The 14,084-nt window shown below is 45.2% G+C and overlaps 1 protein-coding gene across 3 annotated transcripts in view; it reads left to right on the top strand.

Annotated features, from left to right (window-relative positions):
* Positions 1–14,084, top strand: part of csnk1g1 (casein kinase 1, gamma 1) — a gene marked incomplete at both ends in the record, with an annotated part of 35,289 nt that overhangs the window by 6,722 nt on the left and 14,483 nt on the right. For all 3 annotated transcript variants that reach the window (XM_083652754.1, XM_083652752.1, XM_083652753.1), the window contains one exon: positions 12,725–12,876. In XM_083652754.1, coding sequence (XP_083508880.1) covers positions 12,725–12,876 — 152 coding nt within the window. The remainder of the gene's footprint in view (positions 1–12,724; positions 12,877–14,084) is intronic.

The raw sequence follows: 14,084 nt of genomic DNA, 5'->3' as shown, positions 1-14,084 counted from the left end.
AGCTAGCTAGGTTGGATCTGGAATATGATATCGGCTTGATACATTTGATTGTAGCTACTCATACAGCCGTGTGGAGCTTATCTAGCTAGGTTGCATCTGGAATATGATATCAAGCCAGTAATGTAGCTAGCTAGCGTTAAATAGGTTTATCTGTAACCACGCTGAAATGTGAGGGCATTAACGTTAATATTTCTAGCTAGGTCAAACACACCTTAACGTTATGAGTGTGGCCGTTTTGGATTAACATTAAGTCCACGATCAAGTCTAGCATTTCGGTATATTCCTACCTCTTAACATCTAGCTAGCTAGGTTGGATCTGGAATATGATATCGGCTTGATACATTTGATTGTAGCTACTCATACAGCCGTGTGGAGCTTATCTAGCTAGGTTGCATCTGGAATATGATATCAAGCCAGTAATGTAGCTAGCTAGCGTTAAATAGGTTTATCTGTAACCACGCTGAAATGTGAGGGCATTAACGTTAATATTTCTAGCTAGGTCAAACACACCTTAACGTTATGAGTGTGGCCGTTTTGGATTCACATTAAGTCCACGATCAAGTCTAGCATTTCGGTATATTCCTACCTCTTAACATCTAGCTAGCTAGGTTGGATCTGGAATATGATATCAAGGCTTGATACATTTGATTGTAGCTACTCATACAGCCGTGTGGAGCTTATCTAGCTAGGTTGCATCTGGAATGATATCAAGCCAGTAATGTCAGGTCTCAGTCGCATTCACGCTAACCTCTTAACGTCTAGCTATAGCTAGGTTACATCTGGATTATGTATAATATACAGTATAATACTGCGCTCACTACGTCATGACATTCACATTAACGCCTCCAAAAATCTACTGTAGCTAGCTAGCGTTAAATAGGTTTATCTGTAACCACGCTGAAATGTGAGGGCATTAACGTTAATATTTCAATTAGGTCAAACACACCTTACCGTTATGACTGCGGCCGTTTTTGATTAACATTAGCGTTAAGTCCATGATCAAATCTAGCATTTCGGTATATTCAGTGTGTGTGTGTGAAAAGGATGTTAGCATGCTAGCATTATTAGCACAGAATGTATACAGTCCATGGTACAACGTTAGCCCTTCAAGTCCTGAGGCGAACAGCACTGGAGGATGAAGTCTGCAGTCTGGCATTCAGTGTCCAGCATAACAAGCATGCCTGTTTCCTCATCAGGTTGGCAGCAGCTGTATAGATGATGACTGTTCTTCACAGCCACAAAGACAGTTGTCCTGTTCCTCTTTCATTCCCTGACCACCGTCACGCGATGTTCTCTCTTCTTGTAGCTGGTTGTAACCATTTGCGTGCTAGCAGTACTGAAATGAAAAGTGTTAGCTCGCTTGCTAACAACAAAGGTCGCAGAGCGATGACGCCATCTGCTGCACTGCGCATGTGCTCTGTGCACAAAGCTGGTTGGATGACGGTTGCGTAATGGAGCGGTCTATCGGGGGGGGGCCAACAACCGCAGGAAATCGTTTAACAATGGTGGGAATCCAGACCATAGTGACTGAGAACAGGTCTGAGAGCAGGTCACGTGGGGGATGGGTTTACCCAGGCTACCAAAACAGGTGCATAGCTGGCTTCAGTAGTACACCCCCCAAACAGGTGCATAGCTGGCTTCAGTAGTACACCCCCAAACAGGTGCATAGCTGGCTTCAGTAGTACACCCCCCAAACAGGTGCATAGCTGGCTTCAGTAGTACACCCCCAAAACAGGTAGATAGCTGGCTTCAGTAGTACACCCCCAAAACAGGTGCATAGCTGGCTTCAGTAGTACACCCCCAAAACAGGTAGATAGCTGGCTTCAGTAGTACACCCCCAAAACAGGTGCATAGCTGGGTTCAGTAGTACACCCCCAAAACAGGTAGATAGCTGGCTTCAGTAGTACACCCCCAAAACAGGTGCATAGCTGGCTTCAGTAGTACACCCCCAAAACAGGTAGATAGCTGGCTTCAGTAGTACACCCCCAAAACAGGTGCATAGCTGGCTTCAGTAGTACACCCCCAAAACAGGTGCATAGCTGGCTTCAGTAGTACACCCCCCAAACGGGTGCATAGCTGGCTTCAGTAGTACACCCCCAAAACGGGTGCATAGCTGGCTTCAGTAGTACACCCCCCAAACAGGTGCATAGCTGGCTTCAGTAGTACACCCCCCAAACAGGTGCATAGCTGGCTTCAGTAGTACACCCCCAAAACAGGTAGATAGCTGGCTTCAGTAGTACACCCCCAAAACAGGTGCATAGCTGGCTTCAGTAGTACACCCCCAAAACAGGTGCATAGCTGGCTTCAGTAGTACACCCCCAAAACAGGTGCATAGCTGGCTTCAGTAGTACACCCCCAAAACAGGTGCATAGCTGGCTTCAGTAGTACACCCCCAAAACAGGTGCATAGCTGGCTTCAGTAGTACACCCCCAAAACAGGTGCATAGCTGGCTTCAGTAGTACACCCCCAAAACAGGTGCATAGCTGGCTTCAGTAGTACACCCCCAAAACAGGTGCATAGCTGGCTTCAGTAGTACACCCCCAAAACAGGTGCATAGCTGGCTTCAGTAGTACACCCCCAAAACAGGTGCATAGCTCGCTTCCTTCCCAATCCACTGAAATGACTTCCCAGGAAGTTGTTGTTGTTGTTTTTTTGTGAGGGGGGGGGGGGGGGGGGCAGTATGCACAGTGTATATTTTTGGATGTATTGTTTTGACCCAGTGCACACACGTCCTACACTCCAATTATTTATAATAATATTAAACGTGCAGTATGTAATTTTCTGCCGCTCGGGGTCTCAAACTTCCAACAATAACAGAAGACGGCGCGTCGTGCAGTAGTGTGGAATTATGCGAGCCGTTTTATGAGAATAGGATTCCCACAGTGTTCTTTGTTCACAAGGTTTTTACCGGGAGCCCATACCCGCAGACGTGTCCTCCTCTCCGAAAACAAACTGACTCGAAGTACAACAGGTCAAAACGCTGAAAAAAGCAACTTTACGTTAAAATCAGTGTTTCCCCAAATGGAATTTGGTGGAGGGCTGCAAGCCCCGCTGGTTGCTAACATTAGCTCAGCTTGTTTCTATTATGCTCAGTTTGTTTCAAAGCTTTAGATTAATCCATGTTCATCGTTCACATGGCTTCTACCGCACGCCGGATTATACTAGAGTCTCCTCCTCTCCAAAACAAACAGACTCGGTACTTAAAACGGGCAAAAAACACCAAATGAACAGTTTGATAAAACTCGCCATTTCTTTCCAATGGAGTGCAGTGGATACAGCACGTCCGCAAGGTGAGCCGTTCACTCTCTTTCTCTAACGTAACTAATAGATCCAGACCTCGGATGACTAAAATCATTCATCCAGTCAAAAGATATAGTTAAAAATGACCAATATCTAAAAACTGACAGTGATGTGACTCGATAAAGTAAGAAAATAGTCTAGAATTGGCCCGGAGAATCCAAGTGACAGCTGGCGCTCTGTGATGACATCATCGACAAAAAGCGAGTCGCTCAAACGGTCCCTCTTATTGATATAGTATAATAAAATTATGGATTTTGAGCACTTTTGAAAACATTTGGGATAATGCAAGTGCATAACTAAAGAATATATATAACATACGGTATGTCTACTCGTTTTTAGACATTTTAATGCTATAATAATATAATGATAACGCTAAAGGTTACATATTGCATCTTTAACTCCTTCCATGTTGCGTCTGACACAATGCTGTCTGGGAGGAGCAGACAGTGTTGCTCTATGCAGTCTGTGTCTTTGAGGAAGGAAATGCTGTTGGAGTGTTCAGAGCAGCACTATGACATGTTGACATGATGCAGTGTTTTCTGCAGTGTAAACCAGACTTGATGTGTTGAAATAGTGACATGTAGCAAACGCATCCTCACTCTTAGGAGCTGTCTTTGCACTCGCCTTAGTTCTGTGCAAATGTCAGACCGAGATGAATCATTTTCACTGCATCAGAGCTGCTAAAACAGCCAGAGGTTGAATGCTAATATTTTTTCCACCGCATCTTTTATTACTTTGATATTTTATTATTCTTTTCACGATTTATTTGATCATTAAATATTTACATGATCAGTGTATACGCATAATGGCATACAGCAATAATTTCCCCACACATTTCTCTGCTTTATGGCGGTGTTGTGAACTCAACATTCTAGCTGCACCGGTAGCGATTCCTTACAAAAGCTGACACAAATCCCTCAAGTACACATCATATCTCTTCTACCTGCCTCGCATCCCGTGGGGATTTCTCCATTCGCCATGAAAGATTAGTCAAGGTCTGATGATGCATCTCTGTTCAAACATCTACTGACAGGAATCTTCTGAGGATTAAATGACCACAATAGGAAACAAAATTACCGGCAATGCTCCCCCCCCCCCTCCCTCTTAGTATAGAGACACTGCATGAAATAGGCCACGCCCATCACGGGGGAAATCGCTCCGTTCGCTCCCACACACCAGCGTCATTTTCCTTGAATGAAACGTAGCTAAAAGCTGTTGTGTGGTGGGGCTGCGCAGACAACACATGTAAAACATCACCAGTTTCTAAAGTTTTTTTGTACTCCTGAGCAAAACAAGGAAGCCACTGAGAATTGGCGAGAAGAAAAATGTGGATCTAGCTGTCAGGGAAGTAAGTTGGAGTGTTCATCTTCCGTATATACGATCTTTTTGTGCAACACGCGAGCGACCTTGCACGCAACATAGGAGAACGCCAGGATTGGGGGGGACGGGGTTCTGTTTCCCCCCGTTTTGGGCGTGGCTTCTGAATGATGACGCGCTCCGCGGTGTCTCTGTGAGAGGAAATGGGCGGGAACACTAAGAAACAATAGAAATATATCATTCTCTTTTAATAGCTAGTACTCATTCATTACTGTTCCAATCAAACTGTGCGAGATAATAGGTTGTCTTCCTCTTTGTCTTCTTAGTTAGTAGTAGTAGTCAGACTGTGAATAGAGCGGTTGGCGGTTAAGCTCGTGAGATCAGAGTCAGAGTCACGCTGCTTGTCAGTTTATTAGGCAGTAGCCCCATTGTCGTCTTTACAAAAACAGTTGAGTCACAATGTTCAGATGCTTACAGGCTAACCGCCCCCGTGTCACTGTTCTGCACAGAAACCCAAAGCCGTGTGTTTGGGATGTCTGCTCTTCCACAGGCTGTGTGGAGCTCTACATGCATACTGTATGTATAGCCACACCGGGAACATAATGTCTACTGCTTTGCAAAGGCCAACTGTGCTCATTAAATATTTAGAGACTGAGGCTTAGTGCTAACCTGTCTCTGTCCTCTCCTATAGATGCTGCCTCTCTTAGTACTAACCTGTCTCTGTCCTCTCCTATAGATGTTGCCTCTCTTAGTGCTAACCTGTCTCTGTCCTCTCCTCCCAGATGTTGCCTCTCTTAGTGCTAACCTGTCTCTGTCCTCTCCTCCCAGATGTTGCCTCTCTTAGTACTAACCTGTCTCTGTCCTCTCATAGATGTTGCCTCTCTTAGTGCTAACCTGTCTCTGTCCTCTCCTATAGATGTTGCCTCTCTTAGTGCTAACCTGTCTCTGTCCTCTCCTATAGATGTTGCCTCTCTTAGTGCTAACCTGTCTCTGTCCTCTCCTATAGATGTTGCCTCTCTTAGTACTAACCTGTCTCTGTCCTCTCCTATAGATGTTGCCTCTCTTAGTGCTAACCTGTCTCTGTCCTCTCCTATAGATGTTGCCTCTCTTAGTGCTAACCTGTCTCTGTCCTCTCCTATAGATGCTGCCTCTCTTAGTACTAACCTGTCTCTGTCCTCTCCTATAGATGTTGCCTCTCTTAGTGCTAACCTGTCTCTGTCCTCTCCTATAGATGTTACCTCTCTTAGTGCTAACCTGTCTCTGTCCTCTCCTATAGATGTTGCCTCTCTTAGTGCTAACCTGTCTCTGTCCTCTCCTATAGATGTTGCCTCTCTTAGTGCTAACCTGTCTCTGTCCTCTCCTCCCAGATGTTGCCTCTCTTAGTGCTAACCTGTCTCTGTCCTCTCCTATAGATGTTACCTCTCTTAGTACTAACCTGTCTCTGTCCTCTCCTATAGATGTTGCCTCTCTTAGTGCTAACCTGTCTCTGTCCTCTCCTATAGATGTTACCTCTCTTAGTGCTAACCTGTCTCTGTCCTCTCCTATAGATGTTGCCTCTCTTAGTGCTAACCTGTCTCTGTCCTCTCCTATAGATGTTGCCTCTCTTAGTGCTAACCTGTCTCTGTCCTCTCCTCCCAGATGTTGCCTCTCTTAGTGCTAACCTGTCTCTGTCCTCTCCTATAGATGTTGCCTCTCTTAGTACTAACCTGTCTCTGTCCTCTCCTATAGATGCTGCCTCTCTTAGTACTAATCTGTCTCTGTCCTCTCCTATAGATGTTGCCTCTCTTAGTGCTAACCTGTCTCTGTCCTCTCCTATAGATGTTGCCTCTCTTAGTACTAACCTGCCTCTGTCCTCTCCTATAGATGTTGCCTCTCTTAGTACTAACCTGTCTCTGTCCTCTCCTATAGATGCTGCCTCTCTTAGTACTAATCTGTCTCTGTCCTCTCCTATAGATGCTGCCTCTCTTAGTACTAACCTGTCTCTGTCCTCTCCTATAGATGTTGCCTCTCTTAGTACTAACCTGTCTCTGTCCTCTCCTCCCAGATGTTGCCTCTCTTAGTGCTAACCTGTCTCTGTCCTCTCCTATAGATGTTGCCTCTCTTAGTACTAACCTGTCTCTGTCCTCTCCTATAGATGTTGCCTCTCTTAGTGCTAACCTGTCTCTGTCCTCTCCTATAGATGTTGCCTCTCTTAGTGCTAACCTGTCTCTGTCCTCTCCTATAGATGTTGCCTCTCTTAGTGCTAACCTGTCTCTGTCCTCTCCTATAGATGCTGCCTCTCTTAGTGCTAACCTGTCTCTGTCCTCTCCTATAGATGCTGCCTCTCTTAGTGCTAACCTGTCTCTGTCCTCTCCTATAGATGTTGCCTCTCTTAGTGCTAACCTGTCTCTGTCCTCTCCTATAGATGTTGCCTCTCTTAGTGCTAACCTGTCTCTGTCCTCTCCTATAGATGTTGCCTCTCTTAGTACTAACCTGTCTCTGACTGTCCTCTCCTATAGATGTTGCCTCTCTTAGTACTAACCTGTCTCTGTCCTCTCCTCCCAGATGTTGCCTCTCTTAGTACTAACCTGTCTCTGTCCTCTCCTATAGATGTTGCCTCTCTTAGTACTAACCTGTCTCTGTCCTCTCCTCCCAGATGTTGCCTCTCTTAGTACTAACCTGTCTCTGTCCTCTCCTATAGATGCTGCCTCTCTTAGTACTAACCTGTCTCTGTCCTCTCCTATAGATGTTGCCTCTCTTAGTACTAACCTGTCTCTGTCCTCTCCTCCCAGATGTTGCCTCTCTTAGTGCTAACCTGTCTCTGTCCTCTCCTATAGATGTTGCCTCTCTTAGTACTAACCTGTCTCTGTCCTCTCCTATAGATGTTGCCTCTCTTAGTGCTAACCTGTCTCTGTCCTCTCCTCCCAGATGTTGCCTCTCTTAGTGCTAACCTGTCTCTGTCCTCTCCTCCCAGATGTTGCCTCTCTTAGTACTAACCTGTCTCTGTCCTCTCCTCCCAGATGTTGCCTCTCTTAGTGCTAACCTGTCTCTGTCCTCTCCTATAGATGTTGCCTCTCTTAGTACTAACCTGTCTCTGTCCTCTCCTCCCAGATGTTGCCTCTCTTAGTACTAACCTGTCTCTGTCCTCTCCTATAGATGTTGCCTCTCTTAGTACTAACCTGTCTCTGTCCTCTCCTCCCAGATGTTGCCTCTCTTAGTACTAACCTCACACAATCCTATGTCAGCCAATCTGTTTCTGTGTGTGCTTTAGTGTCTTTAAGAATTCATGCGTTTCGACTCGGATCGTCAACTCGGGGCTCATTATCTCGAGGCATAACCAACTGTCCCTGCATACGAATGAATAGTAAGGATTCAGTTAGGAATGCAGCCTCCTCTTCCATGTGGATGTCATGTGAAAGTGATTCTCACCACTGCAGTCAGCACACTGCTGCCTGGTCTCAACATGACTACGAGGCATTGTTAACGCTGCCTGGTCTCAACATGACTACGAGGCATTGTTGTGCCAAGAAGGCTTTTCAGCATGGAGAAAAGGTATCGTTCAGGGACGGCTGGAAACTAGTGAGCCATGTCAAGCTATTGGCAGCCAGGCCCTGGCCATGAAACACTACACCCGCTCTCGAGCCACTGCTAGCATCTCAAGCGACGAACGATCCCGGTAGTCAGACACCCTAAGCAGATTAGAACTCAATACCAGCATGCAAAGAAAAGGTCAGGTCAAAGGTCATCATATCCTACTAGTGCTGCTCAGTGGCCAGAAGCCGTTCCCTTCAATGGTCAAATGAAGGACATTGTTTCTCCCTGTTCAATATTTTTTGCTTTGTGTGTAAAAGGGATTGGGAGAAGCCATGATGCACACACACCAGTGTTGATGTAAACTCAAGTGTCACACCACACCAATGTGACTGTAGACGCTGGTAGAAGAGCCACAAAGATGAAGGAAGCGCTGTATGTGATTTGGGTATTAAGAAGTGAAAGCTTCTGGTGTCTTTCAACAACGAAGATTTAATATGTGCTGTTTGAAAAGGTAATCTGAGCTGAGTTCATGATTATTTCCACTGATATATATATATATATATATACATATATATATATATATATATATGCGACGCTAAACTTTTAGCTAACCTGTTCACATCTATGTTCGCAATGGCATCCCAAGTATCATCATACTATTATGGGATGCGATGCGAACAGTTGTATTATGGGATGTGCGTTTCCCAGGCAACGACACACGTTGACACGTTTTGGAACAGCGCTGCACGCTGGCACGATGCTCCTAAAAGCAAAATGCTTATTGTTTTGAATGATTTGGCATCTTCTATTACTGTCCACTGTCAACACCAGTATTGTTGTATTGTAATAATATGCCATAAAGGTTTATTGAAATTTTGGGGAGAGCAGGATTTATTTTATTTTATTTTTTCTGGCCTGGCGTGGGCGTCGTTGGCCTGGCGGGCCCGCCAGACCTGTAGCATAGTAGGGGAAACACTGAGCAGGACTTCACTGAGTTCTGAACAGTAGGAAGTGAGTGCATGATGTCACTGAGTGCTTAATGCTGCAGGATAGTAACTGGCCACATAGACTTTGAAGGGGCAATAAAGAAGGAATCTAGGTAACCTCCTTTTCCAGTTACTCTTCCACAGAGTTTTGCAGCGCAGTTTGTTATTGCATTAAGCTTCTCAGTCATAAGATCAACATAGAAGTCCACTGCAAACCTCCAAGCACATCACATTATTTTAGGGGGGGGTTGGTATACGCAGTGGAAGTGGTCCCTGGGAAATTTGGTTTGGTACGTACGTAGTGGCACTTGGTCGGAAAGGTTTGGGAACCCCTGTCTTAGGAGATGGGTTTTCCTGCAGGTGGCGGTGGTTCTGTGATCCCTCGTTTTCATTTGGGAGTGACGAGCTTGAGCGACCTTGTTTTCAGTCTAACGACCCCACCGCCTCATCCACTTATTTACAGCACAGCACATCTCCAAATCTGACACCTTTTCGGCCTCCCACAAACGAGCACCGCAAGTTTCAGAGCCTCCCACCACCGGCACCGCACGTTTCAGAGCACTCATTCCTACGCTGCAATTAGCAACCCACAGAACGGCATGATGGCGTCCAGAAATGCAGGATGGAGCGCAGCACGACTCCTCCGTGCCCAGATGCTGGCTGACGCCATTATTACCCAGCTGCCACATGTCACGTGACCTATCTGCTCCTCAGCAACATATTCAATGTAAGGATGTTTTTGGCGTGATTCATGTTAGCAGTCGGACTGATTTTATTTTTATTTTTATTTTTATTTTTATTTTTATTTTTATTTTTATTTTTATTTTTATTTTTATTTTTATTTTTATTTTTATTTTATATATATATATATATATATATATATATATATATATATATATATATATATTAGTGCTGCACGATTAATCGAATCGCAATCGCGATGTCAGCACGTGCGATTACATAACCGCAAAAGTGTGCGATTATTTTTATTTTTTTCACGTATTTTTGAGTGTGTGTGTGTGTGTGTGTGAGAGCCTCCTCTAAACTAACGTTACACGCGACGCAGCAAACACACGTTTCTCTGCCATCACACTGGGCATCAATACTAGCGGGAGACTTCTCCCATGGACTCCCGCAAATAAGTAATGTTATGTGCAGCAAGGTTACATATTATCTACCGAGAGGGCAAGAGAGAACATCCATGATCGATGATTATTAGCTATGCTAATAACTAGCTAGGCGTTCGTTCAGAAACGCATGTAAACAGCCGTGTGATCAGTGAGAACTCAGTAAAATAAGGAGAGAGCTACAGGTGCTTATGCAGAACTAGTAAGTACACAGTGGGGATGACCCGCTGTGATGAAGAATATAACGAGATTAACAAGGTTGATAGCAAAACACTGTCGCAGCTGCCAGCACTGGCAGCATCACCTCCAGGCTCCTAGCTAGCCTGACGTCACATGACGCCTTCATGGTCCCTCGTTAAAAGTCTGCAGATGCACGTTACCTCACCTCTCTCTCAAGAAGCGTCACGTGAGTGTGGCGTTTAAGGCCATCTGTCGCTACAAAATAAATAAACGGGGTGTATCATTCATTAGTATTGCTGGACAGACATGTAACTAACTTTGCAACTTTGCTGAGCCATCTTCTATGTCTTGTATGTATAACACAGTGCAGTTTCTATTTGACTGGTGTTTCTTTTTTACATGTTTGGGACAGGCAAATGTCTCAAAATGTTTTATTTTTTTGTAAAGATAATTTAATTTCAAATTGTTTTATTTTTTTTGTTTTAATATATTTCAAATTGTAACATATTTCATGTATCTTAGTCTGTGATATGTGAAACCGTGGTATTTTGGTCCAAGGTTATCATACCGTCAAAAACTCATGCCGGCACATCCCTAGATACCTAGTTTATTATATCGTAATCACAATCGCAATCGCAATATTGTCCACCCTAATCGCTAATCGCACCTTTTCCCCAAATCGTGCAGCACTAATATATATATATATATATATTTACCTTTATTTATACAGACAGGGGGAGTCTCACTGAGAGCAATGCTCTCTTTTTCAGGAGTGCCCTGTTCACATTCACACACACATTCATACCTGGAAGCTGACCAGTACAACCACAGTCTGATCTGTTGGCCACTGATCAGCTCCACTGGAGCGGTTGGGGTTAAGGGCCTTGCTCAAGGGCACCTCAGTGGTGGTAACGAGGGAGGGGGCAAGCGCTGCCTTTTCACTTTCCCCACCCAGATTTATCCTGCCGGTCCCGGGGATTGAACAGACGACCTTCCGGTCACAAGCTCGCTTCTCTAACCTTTAGGCCACCACTACCGCCACTACTGAATGTATGTTAATGTTAAAGACGTGGATCGACAAAAATATAAACGTCTCGGAAAGGAGCCTGAATAGCAGCTCTGGGGGTAAACATCCATTCATTCATGCTTACCAAAGGTTAATTAATGGTGTTAATGAGTGGTTCTATTCTGTAAAACTATGATTCAGGATATGGCCAGAAAGGCAAAAAAGAATCAGCCATTAAAATCGAGGTTGTGTGTGCACATACTGTCAAAAATGAAACCCTGCAATGATCAAAAATGACATCACTGCATGATGTTTTGGTTTAAATTGAGAATGCTCTGTACAGACAATGTCATTGATAACTGCAGTTTGAAGCTTCCCAATAGTATGATTGCACGCTGACTGTAGAAAATGTTGTTTATGAGTCTAAATTGTCTTGGACTCCCTCCAAAACTGAAATCAGACATGCTGCAGTGCCGAGTCAAATCTCGATCGGTCTTCAGTCGAGCGTGGTCGTATTTTTGGGTAGAGAGAGAGAGGTTGTTTAAAATGTTCAAAGTGAGAATTTTCTCTGGAGCTTCTGTCATTAAATCATAGGAGAGGCTCCGTTAAAGCGGCTCGCACATAATCCCAGCTATTTTACATTCTAAATGTGAGCTGTTAAACTGGCACACCTTCCCAGACGGACTCCTAAGTGCAACGGTTATAATTGGCCTGAAATCCCAGAGCAGAAGAAGGAAGGAGTTGTGGGAACAGTTGTAGAGTGAGTTATGTGAGGCACTGACGAAGATGACTTCACAGGCACCTACGAGGCGCGCTGGGAGTGTTCTCTGCCTTCGCGGGCGGTGTGGTGTTTTCGTTGGGTTAATGTTTACCGAGCGGCGTTCTCTGATCTCGGTCCTCTTGCACCAGCGCTCCTCCTGCTATCTGTCCACATGGAGGCCTTCTGCTTATGGTTCACCTTGGATCCAATGTGAGGGATATCATTAGTCAAGGGAGGCAGGAATAATAAACAGTGTCTTGGTGGTACCCCCACTTTCTCAGCACCCCCGACCACTATGTGCAGCTGAAGGACGCATTCAGCCCATTGCTGGTTTTGCTCATTTATTTTCTCTGCGTCAAACAATTTTCCCTTTACTATCCAAGCTAGCAACAATGATCTTCTGACTGTGGCTTTGATGCACTTTGCAGACACCTGAAGAAAGTTAACCAAATTAAGTCTTAGGGTTTCTTAGACGGGAACCAGTACCGCTTTTTGTGTCTTGTGTGTGTCTGATGGCTCTTTTCTTTCCTTTCAGCGGAAGGCCTGCCCCAGGTGTTTTACTTTGGGCCCTGTGGGAAATACAACGCCATGGTTCTGGAGCTGCTGGGCCCCAGTCTAGAGGACCTCTTTGACCTCTGCGACAGGACCTTCTCTCTGAAGACCGTCTTAATGATAGCGATTCAGTTGGTGAGTTCACACGGCACCATTATGACCCGAGCAAGTTCTGACCCAGACACCAGAGTAGCAATTGATTCTAGTTCAGTTAGCACTTTGCCACAGCATCGATACGGATCCGTTATTCACGTTGTGCATCAGCAGAGCTTAAAGGAGCTTCTGCTCGCTCGTTCTGATTTCGGCCACCTCGGTATTTAAATTGTGATTGCCAACTTCCGAGGCAGCCAATCAGACTAGTCCATACAGCCCAGTCTTCTAGGCCAGGGCTTTTCAAAGTCTGCAACTGCGGGCCTCCCCTCGGACAAAGCCTGGCCTGCCTCAAGATCAAACCAAGTGAAGAGTCGTTTAATGTTTAACCGCCCCCTGTCTGTCAGTGCCACCGTGAGACAACAAACTACAGGCTAGAGAGGAATTCATGTCTGCAGAACCGTAGCTGATTCTGACAGTTATGTAGTTTGTGCCAGAGCCGTGTAAGAAGAGTTGCGACATCTCCGTTCACCCCAATGGACCAGTTTTTTTACTCTCAAGAGTAGGGATGTTCATTTCAAACAATTTCCATAATCGAAATTCGGGAAAATTAACCATCAATTATCGATTATCGATAATATGAATAATAATATTTTTTTGAATATATTTTTTATTATTATTATTTATTTTTTATTTACAAAATGCCTATGTGCGAGGCGCTATGAAGCGCTTTTCAATCCACCTGGTGGTGCTCCGTGAGGGAAGCGCATAGTATAGCTCAATCACATTGATCAGGTCGCCTGTCGCCTCACAGTCAGAAGGTCCTGAGTTCGATTCTCACCTGGGACACTGTGGGCGCTGTGGTTGTGTTCCCCCCCATATCTTCAGTGCCTACTGCCCAGGTGGGGTATCTCGTCGTAAGGGCCTTTCTCTCTGTGTGGAGTTTGCATGTTCTCCCCATGCTCCCCCCCAGGGGGTTCCTCCGTATATCACCCCCCCCCCACTAAAAACATGCAGAAGATCAGATCGTCATCGTCATCCGACCAGTGACGACAACATCCAAAGTTGGTCCCCGGGCGCTGTACGAGAAAGCGACCACTGCTCCTGGCCTGCCCCCCGGAGGAAAGGACATGCCTGGATGGGTTAAATGCAGAGGACACTTTTCACCGGCCACCGTCAGCATGAGTGTGTTGTGGCCGCATGCATGTATTGTGGTGTTCGTGTGACAATAAAAGACGTGATCTTTTCTGCAT

Source organism: Poromitra crassiceps (genome assembly GCF_964638095.1).
Source record: "Poromitra crassiceps genome assembly, chromosome: 16".
Taxonomy (NCBI): Eukaryota; Metazoa; Chordata; class Actinopteri; order Beryciformes; family Melamphaidae; genus Poromitra; species Poromitra crassiceps.
Note: the sequence above shows the minus strand (reverse complement) of the source record. Positions and strands in the feature narration are given on the sequence as shown.